This window comes from Amblyomma maculatum, chromosome 2 (assembly GCF_055883805.1).
Source record: "Amblyomma maculatum isolate TAMU_Amacu chromosome 2, ASM5588380v1, whole genome shotgun sequence".
Lineage (NCBI taxonomy): Eukaryota > Metazoa > Arthropoda > Arachnida > Ixodida > Ixodidae > Amblyomma > Amblyomma maculatum.
Genome location: NC_139345.1, coordinates 13814821 through 13840908, shown reverse-complemented (window position 1 = coordinate 13840908; position 26088 = coordinate 13814821). Strand labels below are relative to the sequence as shown.

General features: G+C 44.2%; 1 protein-coding gene across 1 annotated transcript; it reads right to left on the bottom strand.

The window, feature by feature from the left end:
• Positions 1–883: 883 nt before the first annotated feature.
• Positions 884–25836, bottom strand: LOC146197985 (lamin-C-like). Its single transcript, XM_084593290.1, has 9 exons — positions 25262–25836; positions 20132–20243; positions 19560–19709; positions 18646–18942; positions 15781–16018; positions 13739–13935; positions 11565–11669; positions 9460–9687; positions 884–3911 (listed from the first exon to the last, which is right to left on the bottom strand). The coding sequence occupies exons 1-9, from the start codon at positions 25723–25725 to the stop codon at positions 3873–3875; spliced, it is 1830 nt and encodes a 609-aa protein (XP_084449416.1). The 5' UTR covers positions 25726–25836; the 3' UTR covers positions 884–3872.
• Between the last annotated feature and the right edge of the window lie 252 nt (positions 25837–26088).

Sequence of the window (26088 nt, the reverse complement as noted above, 5' to 3'; positions counted from 1 at the left end):
ATTAAAGGTCAAATTTTACTGTACTGCAATTGCACTCTATACTTCGCAAGATAACTTTAGATCCGAAACCAGTGGGTTGACTGTACAAACTTCCACAGTTATAAAAAGCTCTATTTTTGCATGAATAGATTGTAGTTCATTTGGTTGGGTTGTTTTCAGTAATATGATTAGCTAAATCGGTGTTATACTTTCATTAAAATATATTTGCAATTATATCAAATTTGGCCTAAGTGCTACCACAGATTTTCTAACTAGTATTTGTTATGTTCTTGGAGGAGAATGGGAGAGGCTTTCGCTCTGATGTTGGTATAGTCCGGCTAATGATTTGATATGATCAACAAAAAAACTTCATGGGAATTTGGAAATATATTGCACCCCCATCCCCATTTAATAGCCTCAGCTAAGCCTATTTTGGGGCTTCCAGCATTTCCCACTGAAAATTTTGAAAATGTATTGCACATAACTGCCAAATAGAGATGGCAAACCCCATCATTCACCTACAGATTCAGACATCATACTTGGTTTACTTCTAGCTCAAGCTTATTGCCTACCATAGACTGCAATGCCCAAAATGACAAGCTGAAGATTAGCCATTACTAGACGTGAAGATTTTCAACCTGATAGAGTCGGGTCCAATATTTCGAATGTTCGCACTTAGAAATATGTAACCTTTTTTTTCAATTTTTTGCTATTGCTATACTTTCTAAGACACTTCACAATGCATTTTTAGCAAAGTCACTAGTGAAGTTTGTGCATCTGAAGGCCTGGACTACCTATGTAAGCCTTATTTTTAGATGGATGGATTTTTAAATGATGTACCAAGGCAGTTCCCATAGTTCTTACTTGAGCACTGCAGCCTTCAATAACACACTCCCAACCAGCATAAAAATCAATTCAAACTTTAATAGTGTTTTGTACACCACAAGAATGCAGATCCACAGCCAGGCAAGAAATCTCCAAAATTAAAGGACAGACCACTTTCACCATTTTTGCAGAAGGCCTTAAAAGTAAAGCATCTTCAAATAAAGCTTAAGTTTGTGTATGTGCCTAACATCACTGAATTACATGCACACAATCACGTGGTCTAGTGTCTTTGTACCAAGGACATGAATGTGGCAGCAGGAACTACTATACTAATTCGCTACACAAGTGTAAAAAAAGGCAGGGCTACGTGAAGGTTAACAAGCTTGGCTGCTGCAAAAAAGCAGAATAACTAGCAGTTTGCAACTGCATGCTCGACGGATATGCAGCTAGGCACTTTTGTGGAATGCGGTGCGAATGCACACTCAACGTTGCATGGGCACCTCATGACAGAAATAACCTTGTTTCCTATTACAATGGGAACAGCAGCACTGTGCACGAGGTTAAATAGTACATATGCGGCATGAAACTTGCTCTCAGCGTGCACTCTGGGATGAAGCATGGCAGTGGTCACTGGCACTGTAGGTTTAGCTTTCTTCAAAGAAATGCTACCCAATGTAAAAAAACAAACAACACAAAAACACTCATAGAGCACAAGCAACTACATACAACTGAAGAAAGGACGCCCAAACACCTAGGTAACATAAGTTTGATTTAAGCAATTTTTGAATGCTCTGCATCTAAATGAAAACTGCACCCATTAAAGTTTCCAAGAATAGATGTTATGTGCCTTTCAGAGAAGTAAAGGCTACTGCATGCTCCACTTGCATCATAAGCGCTTTACAAAAGCGTCATTTGTGTACCCTCAGAGACAAACATGACCTTCTGTGGTAACAGCATACTTTGGCTTTCAAACTGAAACAATGTCGGCAACTGACAGATGACAATGCCCATGGGCAGCACTGGTTACAGTAATATTGTATGCAAATATAGCCATTCCACCAACCACTTCCGCCACAGCTGCTGGAAAACGTCATGACCAACTGCAGTCAAGTAGAAACGCATCATGAGCTACACCTTGCTTGCCAGGCAAACTTGCTGAGCTTACGGTTGGTAGAATTGCTTTTTAAGAGCAGCTTGAAATTTTGTTGAACAGCAACAACAGTGCCAGAAACACTACGCCCTGGCACATATTGGCAACTGGCACGCAAGGTTTCATTTGGTGCCCGTACACAGGCTATTAAATTTTCATTTCTCCATCCTACTACTCATATGAATCACTATGTTGTAACTATAAAGCTTACACATCATCTTTTCATCCATGATTAAGGAGGACAACTTGTAGCCTTAGATTACACTAAGCAAAGCCATACACTGGCCAAAAAAAAAATAATAAAGCACAAAGCGCAGCATACAGGTAATTGCAAGCACAACAAAGAAAAAATGTGCACTGCAAAATTCAGTAGGCGCACAGGGTTTACCAACAACACTGCCATGTTCATGTGCCAAATGAAAGTACTACTGCCATTATCAGAGCAAGTGTATCAATGTCAGTGTGCTGATCTATGGCTATGAGTGACTTCATTTGAAACTGCATAACGTGAACAGGGCAACACACAGAGGCAGGCGTTGAGGGGGACAACATTCTATATAGTGCAAGACAAAAACAAGGAGATTACACAAGTCCACACAGGCGTGCACACACACAACAACGGTAACAACTAGAAACCTGCAGGAGATGAACACAGACTTTCCAATGTATTCTTTTCAGTGGTGAGAAATGCTTCATGCTGAAATCACAAATTGAAAGTTTTCTCAACAAGTTATCATATGAATGTGACCAGTGGTGAAGGATTGTGCACATAAATGATATGAAACTTCAGTTGATGGGAGACAAAATGTAAGGCAGGACTGCACGGCTGTCAACAGCTTTATTACCTTCCACCTACACTTCAGAGAAAAACTCCTCCTCAAAAAGAGACAAGTTTGCATCACATTTAGTGCACTACTGATGTCATTAAGAAAAAGAGGGAAAAGAAGAAACTAGACTAGCACACAAGATAACCAGGATGACAAAACACCGGGACTGGGACGTTCACATAAATAAACAACCAACTACAAACATACTGAACATAGCAGATAAGAGCAGGAAAATAAATGACAGCTTCTCATCATGAAAAATGGCGGCTTCTATTGTCAAGACTGTAAACACAGAAATCCAGGGACATGGCAGCGTGCATGGGCACAAGCCAATAATTAGCCTGAAAAAAGATAGGAGGCTTCTATTATTTTCTAGCAAAGCATTTATTTTGTTCTACGAATAAAAGCACCGGCTGCACAAAAAGGACAAAGGCAGAAAATTACTCATATCAAACAGTACACAAAGAGCAACTAACCATCAGTAAATATATATTCATAGAAAATAAAATAATTATGGTCTTCTTGGTTGGAAAAAAAAATTATATTAAATGATAGAAACAACCGAAGCAAACCACTGAACTTTAGCAAACAGTTTGGTTTGTTATTTTAAAGCAGCGCTAGAACACTGACAGAAAGAAAAAGGAACACACTGCACTATCCGTCCATGTTCTAGCATGTTTTAAAATAATGTTTAACCAATCTGTCCAACAAGCCACTCAGTTTGGTTTGGTTTAGTTTATGGGATTCAACGTCTCAAGCGGCTTAGGGTATGAGAGAAAGGGCCACAAGAGAACAGAAAGAAAATATTTCTTCAAATTGAGAAAATGTCATAAGGAGAAAATCTGAACCAAATAAAATTCATGAGCTAGGCTAGTTTGGTGCGGTTCCTCACCAGGATAAAAGACCACAGACACTTGCAGTCAAAGCTAAACAAGAAATGGATCCACATAGATATGGGACATGCAATTAGCTATGCCATGATAAAATCACTCGATAACAGAAGGGAAGATCAAGAGAAGAGAGAAAAGCGGTGATGAAACTGATGGCACATTTGTTTTCTGGGTGGGATGCAATACTTCAAAAGAGCCATTTCACATGATGCTGCACCGATTTGGGTCGTTTGGGTCCACCTGTGAGAACAAAGCAGGAAGATGGTGAGGAGTACACTTCAAACATTCAAGCAGCGCTAAAGTGCCCATCTCAATGAGGGTCATAACCTTCCATCAGAAAAAATTTCGACCGGCAAAGTCGCATGTCAGACAACCACTTTGCAAAATAACAGTGGCACACTCTGTAGACACAATGAACCTTTTTGTCGCACATGGCCTCGGGACATGCACGCTTTCATAGGCAAACAGCACAAATGCACGTTTACTCACAAGTACAGTCGAACCTCGCTATAACGAACATGAATATAGCGAATTATCGGATAAAACGAACTAAAATCAAAGTTTGTTTGGTCTGTGGTTTATTTCTATGGGAGTTCTTTTAGTATAACATGGGGGTTCTTTTGGGAGTTCTTTCGGTATTTCTATGGGAGTTCTTTCGGTAGCTGTATCGGTAATAACGCAGCAGTATTTTTGCATTATAACGGCAAAAAATGCGTAAAGGGGCCGGAAAAACTTCAAGAAACTAAATTTTTCAACCAATCGAATCGCCTGCAGCAGAAGTGTATTTAAATAGCCCGCGAGTTCGCGTGCCGCGTCGTTTAGCGGCAGCAAAAAAAATAAATACCACCAACGGCTTATGGTCAGGGATCACACCCCCGCGCGCGGTGATATTGGAGGTCATGAACGGCCACGGCCGTAGTCGAGAGAGAGAGAGAGAGAAAGACAGAAGACTTCATTTACACCGACATGGACCTTGGGGCAGAGGCTAAGCCAGGGGAAGGATCTCCTCCTTGCTGGCTCTCCTGCGCCGTGGCCACATAGATTTTGGAGTAAGCCTTCTCCGCCAGGCGTAGGACGATCTTTTGTTCATCCGCATTTGGGCTGCGGATGTAGCCAATCGTTTCTTTCCTTATGTTACTCTGCATAATGAGTTGACAGGTGACCCAGAGGCTTGCAATCTCTGCAATTTACCTCTAGGCCGAAGTCGAACGCCGCCGCCGAAGTACCGCGTCATCTAGCGGCAGAGACAAAAACTAGCATTAACAGCCCATAGCCTCCGAGATCGCCACGCGCGGTGATCTCTGAGGTCATAAACGATCATAGCTGGACTAGACCGTCTTCGCCGTCGCCGCAGCTCGAGTTCGGCCATGCAACGACTGACAGGCATCTGACTGGCATGTTATCACCGTTGCCTTGTCATGGCGTGAGCACCTGCCGTCCCTCTGCTACTGCGGCAGACAAGTGCGCGCACTACGCTCCCCGAGAGATAGTTGGCACAGTCATGGAAATTGTGCGCGGAGGCAACATCCCTTCTTTGTACCGTATTTACTCGCATAATGATCGCACCCCTGAATTTTGAGGTCAAAATTCCATTTTTTAAATTGCCCGCGTAATGATCGCACCCCTGAATTTTGAGGTCAAAATTCCATTTTTTAAATTCCCCGCGTAATGATCGCACCCCGAACATGGAGCCGCCTGGTGGTTGATCTGCAGTCATCCCGCAGCGAATGCATTCCGACGAGTTCCCAACCTAGTCTAGTAACGTTGGAGTTCCCATGATTAAGATATTGTGTGTGTGTGTGTGTGTGTGTGTGTGTGTGTGTGTGTGTGTGTGTGTGTGTGTGTGTGTGTGTGTGTGTGTGTGTGTGTGTGTGTGTGTGTGTGTGTGTGTGTGTGTGTGTGTTTTTGCATTGTTGTTTTTTTTTTTTTTTTGGCTCCGCCACGCCCACAGGCGGAGGCGACCCGTTAAAAAGGGGACAGCCATCATCACCACCATCACCATGCTTTGCGGCGTTCGCCATTTTGCAATTCGGCAGCGTCGTAGTGTGCTTTGTGTTTTTGTGCGAGTTTACGCCATTTCACCATGGGGCGGTATGCCAGTTACACCGCCGCGTTCAAGCTCAAGGCTTTCGACTATGCACTGGAGCATGGCAACCGCGCTGCTGGTAGGCATTTTGGCGTGGACAAAATGAGGATACGCTATTGGAAGAAGCAGCGCGAGAAGCTGATGGCTACGAACAAGACACGGCGGGCTTTCCGTGGACCCAAAACGGGCAAGTTCCCTCGTGTTGAGGAGGCGGTCCTAGAATACGTGAGGGACCTGCGCAAGGATGGTTGTGCAGTGTCATTAGAAATGATACAGACGCAGGCGCGCACAACTGCCAGGAAGCTGGGAATCGCCGCAAAGGATTTCCGTTCTAGCTCCGGTTGGACGACTCGCTTTATGCGACGGAATGGTCTTTCCCTGAGGCGCCGGACGTCGTTGTGCCAGCGGCTCCCAGCCGCGTATGAAAGCAAAGTGATAGACTTCCATCACTTCGTCACTAGGCTTCGCGAAAAATGCGGTTACCTCATGTCGCAGATTGGAAACGCCGATCGAACTCCACTGACGTTCGACATGCCCCGGAATACAACTGAACGAGAAGGGTGCTCGGAGCGTCCTCGTGAAGACGTCTGGCGCAGAAAAACAGCGATGCACAGTCATGCTTGCTGTGACGGCCGACGGGCGGAAGCTGCCACCATACGTAATCTTCAAACGGAAGACTATTCCGAAGGGAAACTTTCCCCGTGGCATCCATATACGTGCACAGATGAAAGGGTGGATGACTGCAGACCTGATGGTCGACTGGATCAAGACTGTTTGGGGAAGAAGACCAGAAGCATTTCTGCTTCCCTCGCCTCTGGTTTTGGACAGTTTTAGGGGTCACCTTGTGGACAGCGTGCGTGCCAAGCTGAAAGAGCTGCGCACGGACATTGCAGTCATTCCTGGCGGCCTGACTTCGCTGCTGCAGCCTCTCGACGTGTCTTTGAACAAACCGTTCAAGGACAACGTTCGACGACTTTATGCTGAGTAGATGGCAATGGGCCAGCATGATTTGACGCCGAGCGGAAAGATTAGAAGGCCATCCGTGGAGATGCTGTGCTTGTGAATCACAGAAGCGTGGAGCAGTATCCCCGACGAGGTAGTGGCTAAGAGTTTTAAGAAGACAGGCATATCTAACGCTTTGGATGGAACGGAAGATGACTTCCTGTGGGATTGTGAAGATGCTCCCAGCGACGACACTGCCGTTTTTGATGAGTCGTGCAGCAGTGAAAGCGAGGATGGCGAGGATTCAGACTTTGATTAGAGTACTGACGAAAAAAAATAAATGGGCATTGTGCACTCCATGTGATGCTTAATGTGCGTGTTTATTGCGAAGGTAAGCCTTACTCAGCTTTTAGTTTTGGTTGTAATCGAGATATATGTTCTAAGACGTCTGACCTGCAACTTGTTTGCGTTTTCGGTGCTCAAAAATTTTTTGTAGAAAATTTACCCCGTGTAATGATCGCACCCCGAAATTTGTGTATTTAAAAAAAAAAAAGTGCGATCATTATGCGAGTAAATACGGTATTCATTTTTGCTCTCCAGCACGCAAGGAAAAGAGATTTCATGCTTATGCTAAGCTTTTAATTAAAAAATTGCACATTTTCGCACCTTTGTGTTGTCCATATTAGTGGACATTTTGTTTAGTTTTATTAGCAAACTTATTTACAGGAATTTGGGTGCGCACTTTTATAACGAATATCGGATATAATGAACAAATTTTCACGCTCTGTACTGCTTCGTTATAACGAGGTTAGACTGTAATGCAAAAATGATAACGATGAAGAATCACTTCACCACCATGGTGAATGTGTGGACAGCAATTAACCAACGGTACAAATTAAATATTGTGGACCTCTGAAGACCATAGTGGAGGGCTCTGGGTTAGTTTACACCACCTGGGTCTCTACATTGTACACCATACAGAGCAGCACACTATGGTAAGGACTGTAGCTGGGTCTTTCGGCTCAGGGCAGAGTACTTTCTAGTAACAAGCCTTTCCCACCCTCTCAAACAACAAAAATACCTTGTCAGAAAAAGAGGCATTACCCACTGAAGTAATGCAATTTTGAATACACTGTTCTCATGCGTTCGACAGCTGCGTCTACATCACTCATCATGGTAGCAAGATCTGGCCAGATGTATGAAGCCATGCTGCCATGTTATGCTTGTCGATTTTGCAGTCTCTTTGCTTTGTGTGCGTCATCATGACTGCTCATTTAGCTCTGTCACTGCATGCCTCAGCACGTGTTTGGTTTGTGGGGCTTAATGTCCCAAAGTGACTCAGGCTATGAGACATGCTGTAGAGGAGGGCTCCGGATAAGTCTACCACTTTAGCATGCATTGACATCACACAGCACATGGGCACCGCGGCCAGGATTCGATCCCACATCCTTAAGCACAGTAGTCGAGCGACCTAACCACTGCAGCACCACGGCGGGGTGCCTCACAGCACGTGTGTCATCACGGTGGCCAATTTTTGGGTTGTGCTTTATAGGCCTTTTCATGACCAGTGGAGGAACTGTTTTTTGGGCCAGGATGGGAGCAGAGGAGCTTGACCATCAACTTCCCCCGAGCTACACATGCAGACCAGTGTCCAACGTGGTGGTGCCCTTAGACCACCTTTTTAATATGTCTACACAGCTGCTTCCGATTTCATGTGTAGCTTGATCTCGGCATCAGAGCCACTGAGGCTCTGGTTGGGCAGCGCATTTAGCAGCTGTGTCTGCCTCGCTTACCTACCATGATAGAAGTGGCTAGATGTACTGCACCAGGCTTTTATGCTGAAATCATATAGCCGCCACCTTCAGGCCACAAGGCCCATCCACCAGTTAAAATACAGCTTTGATGCCAACGCAACAGCCTGGTACAAACAATGCTATGCTCTTCTGCTTTGTCAAAGGAGACCCCAATGCAGCACATTCCTAACTGTCCAGTGCAGCCATGTGTTCATCGCCCATACTCTTGCTGTTGAAGAGCTGCTTTTAGGCATGGCACAACTATTTGTGGTTCAAGCATTCATGGTCCCTGGCTGCGCTGTGGCCCCTTGTCATTACGTTCATCAAATTCCAGGTAGGCAGGGAATGCTCACACTATAAGTGGTGTATCGTAGACAAGACAGCAACGCACCTGCTGGTGCGCGACAAACGATCACTGAAGATGTGCACGTCTTTGGGGAAAGGGCGCAGCGCTGCCCTAGATCAGATGTCGCTGAACTGTTCCTTCTCATTCCTTCCGCACGTGGTTTGAAAACGTCCCACGGCAAACGGCCGAGAGTGATGCAATGGTATTTGTGGAAGGCGCACCTTCCAGTGCATGGTACGGAGTTCGATATATCGAACGGCTGGTAAAATTGAGTTCGATATGCGACGCAGCTTTCCCACACTTTTACATGGGATTTTCAAGGGGATATTCAGTGAGTTCGATAAAACCAAAATTCAAATTATTTGGATTATCTGGATTCGACTGTAATAGCAACAACAGAATCTCAGTCATGTCTAACCTAAAGAGTAATTGACCTTCTGTGAAGGCCAAGCCCTAGTAACATAAGCTGAATCCTTCCAATGTTAAGACAACTACATGAAGGGGGGCTCAACACGCACCAATTTTCCCAAGGTAGACAAAGCATTCGTAAATGGAGGCATTCAGTACACAGAACATCTTTCCATATACTGACTAAACAAACGCCACGGAACGAAGGCTTACATTGTCGTGGAAGATGTGCTCGCTGCGGAAGCCTGATGCTCCACCGATGCCGGAGCTGCGCTCCGTGAGCCGGCTGAACTGGTGCCGACGGCTTTCCCGATGGGCTACTTCTTGGCCGTCTGGGTTGATCAAGGCTGTGCGCTTTTGTTCTCCCTTAGGCCACTTGGTGTTGCGCATGACGAGCTCTCCTGGAGGGTTGTGCGTGACACCACAGTCTGGGCTCCAAATCTGCACCAGCATGAAAGTTCATGCAGACTATTATGAATGCTCCATCCATGCACAGTGCACAGTGGTTTCAAAAGAGGGACCTCACTTGTGCCATTAAAGTATCATAGGTACCCATGTTAGAAAAGAAAAAGTTTCCAGCAAGCAGAAACACCATAACTTCAACACTTTCATAAATTTGTGATATTTTACAAGAAAAAAAAAGAAAGAAAACAGAACCTGGCCTCGGTTCTGGTTAATTACTTTGTGCGTCAATATACTTGTACCCCCACAACAGAGCGAGAAAACACCCAGTGTCGTCAGTTCCTTTTCTGGATTGTGAAACGATACATTTGAAGAGGCATTCTGTGATGCATAAGCGCAAAAAAACATTGTCAGACACTTGCTGTGCACACTTTGTCCCTACTATTCTTTCTAGCATACAGGACAACCTGCATTTCTCAAAATGGAGTCTTCCAAACTGGGGGCCCACCAGCAGATGAATCATAGGCAGAGTGAAGCAAATTTAGTTAAGAACTGAGAAAAGAAAGGGAAATACTGCTGCAGAAAGGCCAGGGCCCGTATTCAGAGTTTTCGTCGTTATTGAAGTGTCACTATCTCACGTGACAGAGTCATCTGATCGGTCGAAACGCCACTGCGTAACCGGAAGAGGTGGCAGCATCATGTTCCGGCGTTTCTACCAGGTTGGGGAGATACAGACACTTACGATAAAGATGCAAACTCGGAATATGAACCCTGTTTTTCTGCCGCCGTTGAGTATTAGCAAATTGGGAGAGTTGCTGCGACCATTACTGCACACTTATTGTGGCCCTTTTTTCCTCAGAAGACCGTGCTGACCGTGCACTTTAGAAGCATTATGAAAGTGAAACTCCCGACGGTTGCTGGAGCTCGCAAGACAACATCGCATTTTTTTTTAGACCAACACGTGCAGCAGACTACTTCCACTGCTCCTGTTAAGACGAAAGGCCGCCACTTTTCCTTTTTCATGCGGAAGAAAAAGGCACTGATGTAGTCATGCGAGAGCAGCTATTTTCAGTGTCCAGAGCCTCAAGGAGCTCCGCTCCGACCATTGCACTATTTTCCTGCAGAAACACTGAACCAGTATTCAAGCCACACAATGAATATTGATGTGTTATATTGGAGTTCCATTTTTTAGGCTGCCTGGATTTCCGGACGCTGCTTCGGCCTCCTGAGGATCCAAAAAAATTGGTCAGCGATTGTATCATACTTCCACTGCTCCAGTATGTGATGCACTGTGCTGGTTGCCTTGAGTGCATTAGCCAACAAATGCAAAATTCCATTTTTTTTTTTCCATTTCCCAAAAGTTGTTTGTTGACCTATATGTGAGTAAATGCTGCAGTTATGATGCCGTCGACTGGTTACTTTCAAGCACTCTAAAGTCGACTGGTTAATACTAGGCATTCATATTATACTTCAGCTGGTTAAGTGCCAGCCATTATAGTACTAATCCATGCTCTGAAAAAAGTTACGAGTGGCTAGACGCTCTGGGTTAATTAAGCAACTCTGTACAGCTCGCTAATCCCAGCATGCTGACCCAATGCTGTGGTTGCCCAAGAATGAGCTGCAAAGAAAAGCGGATGCTCTGCAGACACTATGATGAGTTCTGTGCATATTCCAAGTCCATGTCAATGAAGGATATGTTCGTGGCTCAAAAAGCTTGCCCTGTGGGTCCTACTGCACCCAAGGTAATTAAAAGATGGCCCACAGGTGGGCTACTAAGCACGAGGATTAGGCCTCTGAAAATCGCTGCCACTGCAGCAACTCATTATTTACATATAGCAGTGGTTACGCTAGTCAACCCTATCAGGTAATAAGGAACAAAGAAATGGCAAGGATATCCTGACAATGGAAATACATACGGTGATTGAAGCACCTGGCTTGATCGTGTAGGTGCGTTGGAACTTGAATGTGAACTCATCATTGCCTGCTTTGCTGTGAACCTTCCATCCGCCCAGAGGCACCTCCTGTGGAGTTTCAAAGAGGTGGAAAGAAGAAAAGGCAGCAAAAACATTACACGTGTAAAAGATGCACAAAGTGGTATGGCATGAAAAAGAACATGTGTAAAACAAATGAAAATTAAAAAATAAAGAATGAACTGTAACAACAGAGGCAACTTGTTATTCGCCTCATCCGTCCAAGGTGGTGAACAACCTCCTGCACTGTCTTGAACAGCTGCTACCCTTCCCCTCCGAGCCTCCCTCTGAACCACTGTGATGTGGACAATGAGAAATGAACACAGCCTTATGCACAGCATTGGTAGTCTGTTCTCTGCCACTCCTGCTGTGCGCCTTCTGTCAGCACCACAGAGAAGGAAAGCACAAGCCACTTCATGTACACTGTAGATAAAACGCGAGTGTGCAATCCACTGCAATTTGTCAAAAGTGTTGCCTTCACCGAGGTTAGGCTTAAATGCCGCGGATGAATCTATGTATGCTGCTGGACTTGGATGAGAGTTCCCTTGAATTTGCACTTTCACAGATGCATTCTGGGTCAAAAATCATTTCCTCTCGATGTCATCAAAATGAAAAATATGAAGAGGCATAAAAGCTTGGGGTGCAAGTAGACAAGACTTCATGTCGCAAAGTGGGCCCACATTCTATGGCTGCGTTGCACTTCAAAATGGGTCAGATCAGCACAGTTTCTTGCCATGTCATGCGCTTTCACTTGAACTGAATTGAATATCTTCCAATAATTTCCAGCTGTAGTATTTTTGATATGTGACAGGTACTCCATAAACCACCACAGGGCTTGAATGCTACATTGCACACATTATCGCAATGCTAGAGGAGCTTGAGAAGATGGTGGAAACAAGTTAATTCGCCTGGTTTACCTGTGAAATTACACTTATTCTTAATCTAAGGTCCTTTTTTCTCTTCATTCAGACAACCAGCTGAACATCATATAGTACCTTCAATTTTTTTTACTACTTGCCATTCTGCCACAAAACTTTCTTCCAACTAAGTATTTCTATCAGCAGCGATAAAACTAAACAATCAAGCATGGCCTCATTCTATGAAACACATTAGCGCCCTACAAAATAAAGCTAGCGCAACCAACCCCTTTATTATAAAGTCACTGGGGCCAGCAATTATACCAAGGTCTTTAAAATACCAGTTGTTGGTGATGACATGGTCTAGAAGATGCTGTGAATACCTACTTACTAAACATGTTTTGTTGCTTAATAGAAAAAAAAAAAAAAAAACTAAAATACCTTCCAACTAACTTTTCATGCTATACTTTGTCACACAAGATTTTTAAACTCTTGTGGAAGTACCTCTTAAGTATGAGGGAAACATGACTACGAATGCAACTCAGTTTGATTTCATGTGAAAACCAAAGGCTTGAAATGAACATGGTGTCGCTTTTTGCTGGTTTTTTTTTTTTCTTTAAGGCAACAAATGAGAAATGAGCGGCAGCCGAGCCTTGTGCTTTGCTGGCCTCGAGCTTCATTTATTCGACAGTTTTTTCTCTTCCCTACTCCTCGCTGCACTTTTGCTTTCTTCTACTTTCTGAATACCTTCCTTCCATGTTTGAAGGCAGCTTTATCTTTTCTTCCTATGCGCTGCACGCTTTCCCTCACAGCTCCGAGGCCTACATATTGGTGGCTTCTCCTGAGCACTGCTACGTCCGGTGGTTAAACCACCAGATTTTTTTTTTCTAAACTTTTTTTTTCTAATATATATATATTATAGGTGGCACACATGCAGCGATGTCATTTTGTGGAAAGTGATCGCCGCGGCGACCCGCTTTACTATAACAAATTTTTACTAAATATGTCTGTACTAAAAAGAATGTTACAGTTATCTATGGTAGATGAACTGAGGCTTCAGCTTCACTTTACTATGTATATCTAAGTTTTTACTAGAGCAGGGTTCTACTGTACTGATGGCCTTAATTTACAAGAGGAAAAAAGAAGTATGTCTTGTCAGCATAATGTGCGTTCCGTGCCGCATAGGTTATGGTCTGTGATTTGAGTAAAAAGGAAGGTGGAGGGTTAAAGTAATCGTAAGGTTTGAAAAAAAGAAGCACTGACCTTTGTTCCTTTATTGTGGATGGTGACATATCTGCCATCAATGCAGTGCTCAGAAATTTCAATGTCTCCCTTTGCAGATGCAGTCACTTGAGCGTCAGTGTTACTCTGTTCTTCATGGTGAGACATAAATGTGCGCTTACGCTTGGTGCCACGATGCGGCGTCACGAACATCTCTGTACTACCTGCAGGGCTGGCGGCTGGACAAGGCAGGAGAGTATCACAAAGCAGATGTCAAAAAACATTGCTGACTGACTTCAGACATCGAAACACTGCACAGCTCTTAAGCATGCTATGCCATACACAAAATGAACTGTCAGACATTTCTCCTGTTCTTATTCTACACAGCACTGTAAGCTGACAATGCAGCACAGCTGTAACACAGCCGAGGGATGCGAAAATATTTACCTGGAATGTCTGTCGCTGCACATAACTAGTTCTATGTTCGAGTTTATTGAAGGTATTTTCCGTGGCTGACAGCAGCAATGATTTATTCTCTGATGATCGCCAAGAATGCCTGCCTGTGGGCTCCACTGCCGAGCTATTCAATTCTTGTGAACAGAAATTGGCCCAATAAACAGTTCCTTTCTGTGCAATATCAGTCTGCTCGTCCATACATGGCATCGGCACTAACACAAGAAAAATTTACAGAATTCCTCTTCCGATTTCCAATACAGTTACCCCTATTTTTTTTTTCCTTCTCATTAGTCTAGGCACTGATGTTTTAGAAACTGCAAAACTACTGCTGCTGCTGGTATAATTGAGTGTACATAGGATTCTACCTGTAAAATTTAAACTTTGGTTGTGTTATGCTATGTCTCTTTCACACTACTGAAGTATTTTTTGGTGTACGACTGGTGTTACAAACTTTTCAAAGCTGCGTTTGTTGCAGAAAAAAGGTTTGATTTGGTTTAAAGAGTTTAATGTCCCAAAGTGACTCAGGTTATCAGAGATGCCACATTCGAGAGGTCTGAAAATTCGGCCACCTGGGGTTCTTCCAAACCTCCCAATCTCATTCGCTAACCTGTCTGCTAACTCCACACTCTCTTCCACTGGGTTAGAATCACTGGGTTAAAATCTCTATACATAATACCTCTCACTGCCGCTATAATGGAGGAATGGATCAGCAATTTTCTGCCCCATTCTGATGCTCGACTGTCTTGCTGCACGGTGTTTACAAAGACGACAGATGACCGCCGACAATCAACCTTTGATTGCTGTATCACTGTCAGCCCATTGCAGGCAAATGCGCAGGCTTGGTCCAAGTACAGATGCAAAAGCGAACCTGCCACTGCGAGTTTGCTGAACAGCCGCATTTTGAGCATGCTTCACCACATTGCCCTCACAGTCCACACAGTGAAGCATCCTCAAAATGCGGCAGGGCTGTGAAGACTGCTACTGCATTGCACTGCGTAAAGGGCCCCATTTCTAATATGTTTCTTTCTAGCTTGAAATTTGCTTTATTTGATTGATCACATTTTGAATCCCATTGAAGACTGAATGGCATTTCAATATACATATTAGTATATAGAGTACTGGCGGTGATGCGAATGAGGTCCTAAAAATCGAGCAATCGGTCGCAATGTGCCTGAATTTCAGGTGCTCTTAAAACATGTCGTGGTGCCACAAGTAAGTCTAAATAATCATGCATATCCAAAAAAAATCTAGGGTTCGAATTTTTGGTCGGCAACTGTAATGTTGAACCGCACATAGAAATTTTATGGAATCCTTCATTATGGTCCTTTAGTCTTTCATTGAGGCATCTGCCTGTTTGCCCCACATAGGCCTTCCCACATGTCAGGAGTATCTTGTACACGACACCTGTGCGACATTTGACAAAGCGTTCCCTGTGCAGTACTCCGCATCCTTCCTTCAGCTCGCTCGTTTCAGTACAGATTATCAAAGCATTCAAGATGACTTCAATATGGTGCCTTATTCTACTTATTCCCTGCTTCACTTTCCTCATGGCATCCACCAAATGCCCTATGTTGACAGCGATCACTATGTGAAGGCCTTGAGGTGTAGTGCTCTAAAATAGCACTTACATGGAGTGATGTTCAATCGTGTCTCTTCGCCCTCCAGCAGCTTGCGGTAAGCAGCAATCTCCAGGTCCAAGGCCACTTTGATGTCCAGAAGATCCCGGTATTCAATCAGCTGCTGCTCCATCTCAGCTCGCAGTCGCTGAATCTCTTCTTCTTTGGCACCCAGCGCTCGCGTGTGCCAGTCACGTTCCTGCTCCAGCAGCCGTTCCAAGTCTCGAACCCGTGATGACAACGACTGGTTCTGCACATGCCATGCACCAATAGTCCTAGACGTTAATAACTGGACGTCAAAGGAGAATCCTGCTTCAGGCACCAGTCATCTCCGCCCGTGCTTACAAAGACTGTCCAACATGACTATCAAAGTAGGTGCTTAACACTAGTACAAGGCTGCAGATATGACAAACTATAAAATATATGAAAGAAAATAACTGCCTGTAATACAGTGCAGTCCACTTATAACGATACCAGATATAGCGATATATTGCTTATTACAATCAAATTATATAACAATCGATTACCGGCAGTACATCGGATACAACGATAGCTTTATCGCCGCCCGATAGGTGTTTACCGCGAAAATTTGATTGAATATTCAATAAAAGATAAAATATTAAGAATACAATTACGTGAAAACTCGACAGATGTGGCAAAAACGAAAGGAAATGAGCACTAGCATCATCGCAATCGCAGCCGTGCAAAGGGTGCTGCTGTGGCGGTATCGTCATCAGCATTGCCGATTCTGCGTCCGTGGAACATGGCGGCGACCACATTGGCGGACGGCGCATAGCTCACGAGGTGAAATGGCAGATTCATCGGGATTTTTGTCAGGGTTTCAAGGTTGGAAGCCTCGTGAAAAATAATGGACATTCGCACTCTACGATTTTAACGATCACCAGGCAACAATCATCAAGGCTGGGGATGTCCTTCAGTTCATCCAGTTGCTAATCGGTTTCGTGCATGCAAAAAGGACTGCCGCCAGCGTACACGCTACTGGAAGCGATGCTCACAGCGATTGTCAAGCTTCAGCTGCTGCTCAAGCGAGAGCGAATTGTATGGCTATTGATGTATACTGGAATGAATTGTTTAGTGCTCTTTACGATGATTAGCGTTGCTCAACCCGATTTACTCATCGTAAGTAGGCATGCCTACATGCATGGGAAAATATGTGGGCATGCTTTTTTTTTGCTGGTCCAGATATAACGATAATCGGTTATTTCAGGTTCTCAATATCATTATAAGTAGACTGCAATGTAGTGTCCTATATTACTACATGTATGCTGACTCCAAATATACGGCAACCCCAAACTCTTACACCTTGCTGACTATATAAAAAGACTCAAAATAAGTAAATGTACACTTCCACTCACCCATTTCAGGATGGCAACATGGCATGCACAGCACAATGTACAGTCAAAACTCGATTTAACGTAACCCGATTTAACGAAAATCTCGATTTAACGAAGGTATCCTAATTCCCCCTCAGACGCCCATAGGGTTCAATGCTTTGACTAACCCGAAATAACGAAACCGATTCCGTGATCTGTCCCGATTTAACAAACCCTTTTTACGAGAAATAAAGGTGAAAAAGTGTTAATTTTTGGTCTATTTTGTAGACAGCACCCCAAAATTTATTGATTGCGAGAAATCGGTGCGGCCGTTGCTCATAAAGCGCACGCAGGCAAAGATCACCGACTTCTTTGGCGGAAAATAAATTTGTAGTCCCCTCGGGCCTTTCTTGTCGAGTAAGAATGTTTGTTGTTTCTTTTCATACGCGCTAGCGGCGCCGGTCGTGGTGTTGGCCCTACCCACTCGAAAGTAGCGCGGGGGGTCATGACGATGACCATACGGACCCCCAAAGATTGCGCCAGTTATATGATTACCAACTTTGGCGCCAATTTGTCATTAGCTGTGTGGCTTGCCGTCCCGTCGGCGGTATTTAGGGAAGATTGTTGCGCCGCTAGCCGGACCGTCCTTTGGGTGGGTGCTACCGGCGTGAATTCGTCACGCGCGAGTGCGACGAAAAGTGAAAATGGTACGTGCTAACCGATACGACCGCGATAAGCTGGTACGGTTTATGCGGATGCAAAATGCATTATGTTCAATGGGTGCTCAGTCGGGGACTTGACTTTACTACTTTTAAAACGAAAGTACTGTTTAAGCGGGTACGTTTTAACGAGGTTTTACTGTAATCGAATGTACTGAATTATGTGCCCCAAGAAATGCCTCATTCAATTTAACGAAGTTCTCGATTTAACGAAATAATTCACGGCTCCCCTCAACTTCGTTAAATCGAGTTTTAACTGTACAACACATTGCAATCGCAAGACCAGCAGTCAAAGGCAAATGCAGATCAAAAGTGACAACTGCACTAATCGTGCCTTACCAAACTTCCAAATATTATTGGAGTTGCAGATACCGTCAAGATGTGTTCTCTAAAAGCTACCCGAAATTTTCTCATGCTCTCTATCGCTCATTAAAGTGAGCTGGGTAAACTGTGCAAAAATTCTGATCATTATAACGAAACTATTTGCACACATTTCTTTCTCTGACACATAAAGTTCTATGCATTCAACTGAAAACTGATGTCAGCCCAGCATACACACTGCCAATGGCTTGGCCAGATCTTAGATTGCACAAATAGCTTGATTCTGCACTTAAGTTGACCCCCTAAGTTCAGACGGCTGGTATAGGTTAAAAATGTGGGCTTATATGCAGCAAAACATTGTGGTTATGCAAGAGCAAGCCCATGGCAAGAGCTCTAATATGAGCATTGCAATGTGTATATTTCATATTTCTTCCAGAGTAAAATTCTGTTTTCACAAGTGCTGAAAGCATTATGCCAACACCAGCTTAACACTAGCAGCTTACCAGAGACTCAAGCTCCGCTATGCGAGAGTTCACGCCCTCCAAGCGTGTCTTGTAGCTGTGCAGTTCATCAAGAGTGACAGAGGAATCTGAGGAGCGGCGATCCAACAAGTCCTGCAGGTCGTGCATCTTGGTTTCATAGATGCTCTGCATTTCCTCCCGGTTGAGCCGCATCTGGGACTCATATTGCTCACGGAGCTCTTGCAGGGTGTCAGCCAGTTTGCGCTCGTAATTTTCTTTGAGTCTCCCATCAATTTCTGTTATTTCTGTTTGCTTCACCACCCGCACTTCCTCCAGCTCCTGTTGAAACAAAAACACATGGACATTTTCCAAGGAGATTTGCTGAAAGCCACAGATGCAGACTAGCAAACAGTCTTGCCAACCTATAATGATATTTAAAGATACTGTCTATGTCCAAATACACTTAATTAAACCTAAGAGTTAACAAAAACTGGAAACCAAAATAAGAAATAAATGTAGATGAAATCAAAAATTATTAGAGTAAATTTTGTGGGGATACATGAATTTCATTTCATGCCCCATCGTAATGGCCGCGCGTTATTATCGCACAATTTTCGGGAGGTTTGCCAAGCATTCTATGTGGATTAGCCTTGTAATGTTATACTTATTTACATAACAAAAATATAGAACAAAACCCAGGACAACAAAACTTTAACGACATACACACAGACGTAAACAATACTGCCACCCGACCTTTTATGCTCAAATGTCAGTGGACAGTGAACACACCTTGCTCCTATCTCTATGTGTCTGAAACTAGTATACTTATATTCATGCTCCTACACTTTGAACCAGCTGTGACACTTGTCGTATTTCTCTGCTCTGTAGCACTGAATGTCTTTTTACTCACACTAGGTATCAACTCAAAAGTCAGGCCCAGGCAGAAACAAACATACCTTCTCGTAAAGAGACTTCTGAAAGTCTAGCTGCTCATTCAAGGTCCTGTTCTGGTTGCTCAGGTCAGTCACACGCAGAATATGAGCCTGCAGGTCTTTCTTTGCCTTGTCCAGCTCCTTTGCCAAGTCGTCTCTGTCGTTTTCAGCATCCTGTGTATATGTGTAAACTCGCCTCTTTAGTGTGACATTGCAGCAAAAAACAAGTAGCATGGCAAAACAAAAAAATAGTAATGTCATGCTTAAGATTAATTAACATTTTCATTTTTGCTACAAATGAAAATGCATGACCACCATCTGCTAATCACCACTTGCACACGGCAGACAATGTTTACATCACATAAAAAAATATAGCAAGGCGAACATTTTCAAGTTAACTCTGCGTTAGGTTCAAACAACCTACAGACATCAGCATTATGAGAACCTGGCATGAAAGTCAGTTACTTGATTTGCTGACAATAGTAGAACTGCTTGTTTAAGCCCATGGCCAATAACATGATATCATGCTGAGACACTTTTGTTGTTCTTTGTTATTAAAAATGCGCAACAATCATGAAAGAAAAAAGGCTCCCCACCTTGAGTTGTGCAAGTGCCTGGTTCAGACGTCCCTGCAAGTCAACAACCTGAGACTCCAATGATGTAGCACGACGTTCAGCAGTTGACCACTCTCTCTCTCGCTTGGTCAGCCTGCACACGAATTGCAGAGTGTACAAATTATTCAACTCAAGACAACTAATTACACCAGGAGTGACAAATGCAAACAATGTATCCCTACAAGAACGCAGCTGAACCTTCTCAAATAGGCTGCCATTTATGAGCCAAGGTGCAGTCACAACACAGTAAAATAAACTCATGGTTCATGCATGCACACCAAAGAAAAAAAAATTAAATCAAGGATATTGAAGGGCTTTAAGTGAGTGACCATTTGGGACACTTGGTGCGGATCTAATACATTGGATCAGCGAAAGACATAGGAACATAAGAAAAAGTACACAGGATAGCACTGTGCCATGTACACTTTCTTGCGTTTGTGTCTTTTGCTGGTCCAATATGTTTATTTTCAAGGACTTCCAAGGCCATTCAAAACAATCTTCAATTACCTACTATGAAGCTATACTTTCAATCTTACGTCCCAATAAAATAAATATTTATTGCGCACAATGAAAAAAGCAGTCTATCTGCACTTAACTCTGATCTGTACTTTTACATTGAATCCTCCAACAACTTCCTCACCATGACTAAGGAGAAGCAAAAATCGTATGCCTTTCCATAGCTCTGCTGAAGCACACACAAAAAATAAATGTGTCAAGCATGGTCAAAACATCACACCTCATTTTTTGGGCAAAATCTCAGACTCGAAAAAAAAAAAAGTTGGGCAGGAAGGTACAGATTCATGACAGACAACAGCGCAGTGGACACAAACTAAGAAGAAGCAGGGAGGTGTTCTCTGCAAGTGCAGTGTCTCACTGTTAGGCATTCGATTTTGCTGTAGCAATGAGTCCTAACGCCTTCTTTAGGCCTGCTAGGCAATCATCTTGCCTGCACCACATTTGCTCTATTTTTTTTTTTTTACCTTCTTGTGCTGTTTATTTGAAGCTTACTTGCCCACTGCAGAAAGGCTAAAGCATTTGCTTCATTGTTTGCATTCCACTCAATGCGGATTTGTAGCATTTGGCACCTCTGCACTGTTACCAAGCCACATACACTAAGCAATTTACTTTCCAGGCATTATGTAAACAGCGTGTTAACAAACTGAAATCTGCATGTTGAATCAAACCTAGACGCACAAGCAGTGCAATACTACAACATGGTAGTGACCTGCGTCCTTGTAACCGCTGTTACCGAGCCACACACACTAGGCAATTTACTTTCCAGGCATTATGTAAACGAGTATATTAACAAACTGAATGGCCTTGAGAACGAGGTTAAAGGGTTTGAGGGTCCTCCAAGCACTCTGAAAACTGCAACCAAGTCCACAAGCACAAAGTGAAACTCCATAAAATCGCATGCGCCAACTGCCACTTGTCATTATGCAGACTTGACAGCTATTTGAAGTTGCACTGAAACTAGCTGCTGGATGGTTGTATAAGCTGTGCAATACAACTAATTCATATCCTTTTGAAAACTAATTTAAAAGGAACCTCTATAACATTAAAACCTTCATGCAGATCTTTCAAACTATCAGCAGAAGGGTGTGGGGATACACGTAAATCACCTGTCCCATTATATCAGCCGCGCGTAATCATCAGGCGAGTTTACACACGCTGGATGGTGAGAGGAAGGACACACCAGCTGCCCCCCACTGCCTCCCAGTCTCCCGCAGCGACGTAGGTTTCCCTCTTTCCTCCCGGCGCTACCCAGAAACAGTCTCTCAACAGTCCTAATGTGACAGTCCTAGGGTGCCTCGATGCCTTTCACCTCCGCTTTCAGGGTGGAGACACTGCTCTCTCTCTGGTAACATGTTGGGTCCCACTCACCCGTTTGGAAGCACTGAGCGCAATGGCGCGGCAGCTAGTTCTGATGATAAAACTACCAAGGCAGGCTGGTTGCTTGTTTTGTTGGTCATCTGCGCAGAAGCTCTTTGCCTTGAGAAGTCTTTACATTCTAATATGCGTAGCATACCCTGTCGCTGTTTGATCACCTGTATTAGTCAAAATTTCGGTTCCTTAAGACTTAGCATGAATGTCTTTGTGTAGTGTAACAGAAGTAGTCCGTACGTAAGAGAGCTGTTTTGAGAACATTTTGAGATGGTTACAGGAGCTCTCTCTAGAAGGTTTCAGACTAGTTTGAGATAGTGACAGTGTCGTTCTGGAGATCCTGTGAATAGCATGCATGTTGGAATATCCAAATAGTAGTATTATATTTTATGTCTTTTATTTATGGAATATGTGCGATGGCCATCTGTGGCTAAGTGCACTGTAATTTCAGCCGATGTTTCGTTTTTTTTTCTGCCCTCCAGCACACTTACACAAACGAAACTCCTCGTTCCGAGCTACACTTTCTGCACAATGCTATCAGAAGTCTCCTGTATTGTCCACAAGACCTGAGCGACAAGTCTTGATGAGTAGGCTCGAAAACGTGTCATGCTCTCGTAGCTGTTAAGCTATGCCACAGGCGAGGTGGGGGAGTGGTAAAGACGTCCCCATGAATTAGCAGTTTTCCATCTCTTTGTTCGTCATATTTTCGTCGTTTTAACCGGCGCTCTGCGAACATGTGCTTTTAGCTGAAATGATGGCTCCAAGGGTAGGTGAGGATCTAACCTGCTAGGCAACACCTAAATTTACCAAGGCTTTCTTCAGTAACCTGACTAAGTAAGAGTTTCCCGGTTAAATGGCATTTTGTGCAGTTCACAAAGGCACTGACTACCCCCCCCCCCCCCTACCTGCTCCCTTCAATTTTTTCACCCTACCTAAGTTTATTTTAATGATGCCAGTAGGTGAATAATCAAGTTACCCATTTCAATATAAAAGAGATGGCAGAAGGTAAGAAAAAGGGGCTTCCTTTTGTTGGCGTCACAAGTCATTGGCATGAGCAAAATTCGTCACGCATGTGTCTGCGCTGAAATCTTGAGATTTCTCTATTTTTCTTTCTTATATAGATGACTTCAGCAGCGAGGAAAGCTTGCCTGTCGGCTTCCTGGATACTGCCTTTAAGCCAGTTATACTTTGCGGCACGGGCAGAGGCTTTTTATTTTTCTTTCCTTTTGCATGCCTCAGCATAATATATGTCTTTCTGTGTGCTTTATGATTATAACTAGGTTTCTCATCCATCCCACACGCATTTGCCTCATCCAACGATTAAAGAGCGAGAGCGGATTGTTCTGCACAAGCTACATAGGCAAGCCAGGGAGACCATATTCAAAAAGTGTAGCAATCAGGGGCTTATTTTGTCAGGTTTCTTGGTAACCAAATCACCTTCAGTGGTTTTCATAGATATGTTCACATTAGCTCGACAAAAATAAAGTATGGTCCCCTTTTAGAAGAAAAGTGCAAAAATGCAGATGAAGAGATGACAAAACAAGTCGTTTCCTTCTAAAAACTAGCTTTTTCTCTCGAATAATCAACTCCAGGCTATTTAATAAGTACACTAGGCTATTTACGAAAGTAAAAATAACGCTTTATTTAAATTTATCATCAAAAAGGCAACATAGCAACTACAATACCGCTAGCAGTCATTCGGAGGAAACTCAACCGTCTGCAAGATATTGTTTCAAACAGGCGACTGGAAAAACTTAAGAAAATGTGACCCCCTGGATTGAGATTTGTCCTCAACTGCCAGAAAAAATTGCATTTGCTGAGTTGAATCTACCTCAGATATCATACTGGAATGAGATACAGGGAAGAAATCTGAATGAATGGTGGAAAAGTGGGTTTAAACTGCATAAAGATAAATTTGTAGGCTAGATCACCCTCTGCGCTGTTGGCACATTGAAGAAACACGATCGCAGTGTTGTGAAAAGTCCTCGTGCTCAAACAACAAAGCAGCATGTTTGTACGGAATTCGCCAAGTCAACTACAACCGCTGCATCATGTAAAGATCACTCTTGAAACTGCCAGAACATTGCTGCCAAGAGCAAATAAAAAATGCCGCCTTTTTCCATTTCATTTGCATTATTTCAGTCGCCCAAGCACACAAGCCTCGCATGAAGACAGTATTTGTGCAAGAAAACTACCAGAAACTAGCTGCCAATGAAGTAATTACTTGTTAATGCCCAACTAAGCACAGCCACGCAGCTACAAAAAAAAAAAAAAAGACATTGGATCAGGAAGAATTTTTTCCAATTACAAAGTTTCTGAGGAAGCTGTTATTACAAATTTACTCTACTTAGGGTATTCCCCTAAACACTAGACCAACACCACTGGCACTTCGTTTTGCTGACAAATTCACTCTCGCCCTACCATCTAATTAGCTGGCCTTCCTGGTTATAGAGCAACTGCTTCAGGCAGGCGGCGGTTCCTGTATCTGCAACCAGCCAAAATGACGTTCAAAAGTGCGTATGCATGCATTGAAATACTGCAGTACCGGTTTTCTGCACTACTGTATGAACAAATTATAAACCGAGAAACTTGGAGCCCACAACTTCTGACTGCCAAAAAGTATGCACAGGGACTTCAACAACAGTATTTGTTACAGTAAGAACAAAAGAAACGAATGAAGTTGCAGCAGCTCATAGGTTTAGCAGATAATCATGATACCAAACTGACTCATTCAGCAAAACAGTACCGACTTGTACTTCACTGTTACGATCGTCTAGACAGTATCGTAACACACTATCATCGGGTAGTTTATTTTGACACGCCCACAAACTTAATATCTTATAAGCAATGCGGTGCTGTCGCATTTAAAGCTCCCCAACTTGAAATCGCGCAAAGATAGCAGCGAGCGCAGCGCCGGAAGCGACGTTGGCAGCGTCATTTCATCATTTCATTTCCGGACCGGCTTCTCCGGACGCCAAGCGGAATGCCGGATCAGCCGTACTTGGAATGCTAACTCACCCTAGGAAGGAGTAAACGATGCCCAACGCCCACCCAAGCGTGTCTATTTCGAAACCATGCTAACTCGTCTCCCCGTACTATTCAAACACAACCCAAGTCGTTTAAGATGGCGCAGAGACCGACCTACTTGGATGCGTCCCAAAATAACAGCGATACAAAAATACAGAAATGTGTCGACCACACATGGTCTAACAATACTGGGGAACTCACTTGGCCTGAAGCGCTTCGGCGTCAGCCTGCCACTTTTTGGCCTCTAGTTGGAGCTTCGCTTTTTCATTAGCTGTGAGGTCAACTGCGCGGCGGGCATCGGCCAGCTCCCTTTCGTAGAGATTCTTGACGCTGGTCACCTCGCGGGTCCGAGTCTCTTGGCTAGTCTCGATTTGCTGCGTGAGTCTACTGTTCTCGGTTTCCAGCTCACGGACACGGTCGATGTACGCCGCGAGACGGTCGTTAAGGTTTGCCAGTTCATTCTTCTCCTGAATTCGGGTGTACCGTGATTGGCTCAACGGCGAGCGCGAACGCCGGTCGTGGCGTGAGCTGCTGCGCCCACCATCGGCAGGAGTCTGAAACCCGGCTGGGTTCTCCTCGTTGTCGCCGCGGTCCTGCGACGTCGACGCGCTGTGACTTGACGTCGTCGTGGTGACAACAGTCTTGCGGACGCTCCTAGACGACATCTTCGCTAACCGGTATCACGGCTCCAGTGCGCTGCGAGTTCCGTAAAGCGTGCACGGCGTTCTGCGTGTTGCCTCGCCCGAATACCGGCACAACCAAATACACAAGATGGCGAACTGGGCGAACTGCCGCTCTGCTGCCTCTTGAGCCACGGCCGGTCTCGAGGGAGAGAGCGCTTCAGCGCGCGCCCTCTCCCTCGAGACCGGCCGTGCTTGAGCACACTAGTGCCGCACCGCTGCGCCGCCACGCTCGCCCGAAGAGCTTTAACGGCAGTAAGACTCGGTTCTGTCACGTGCTAACGCCCATGGTGACGCCCGAGGTGACGTCAGCGCTACGTACCATTTCCGTTCCTACTCGTTCCACCT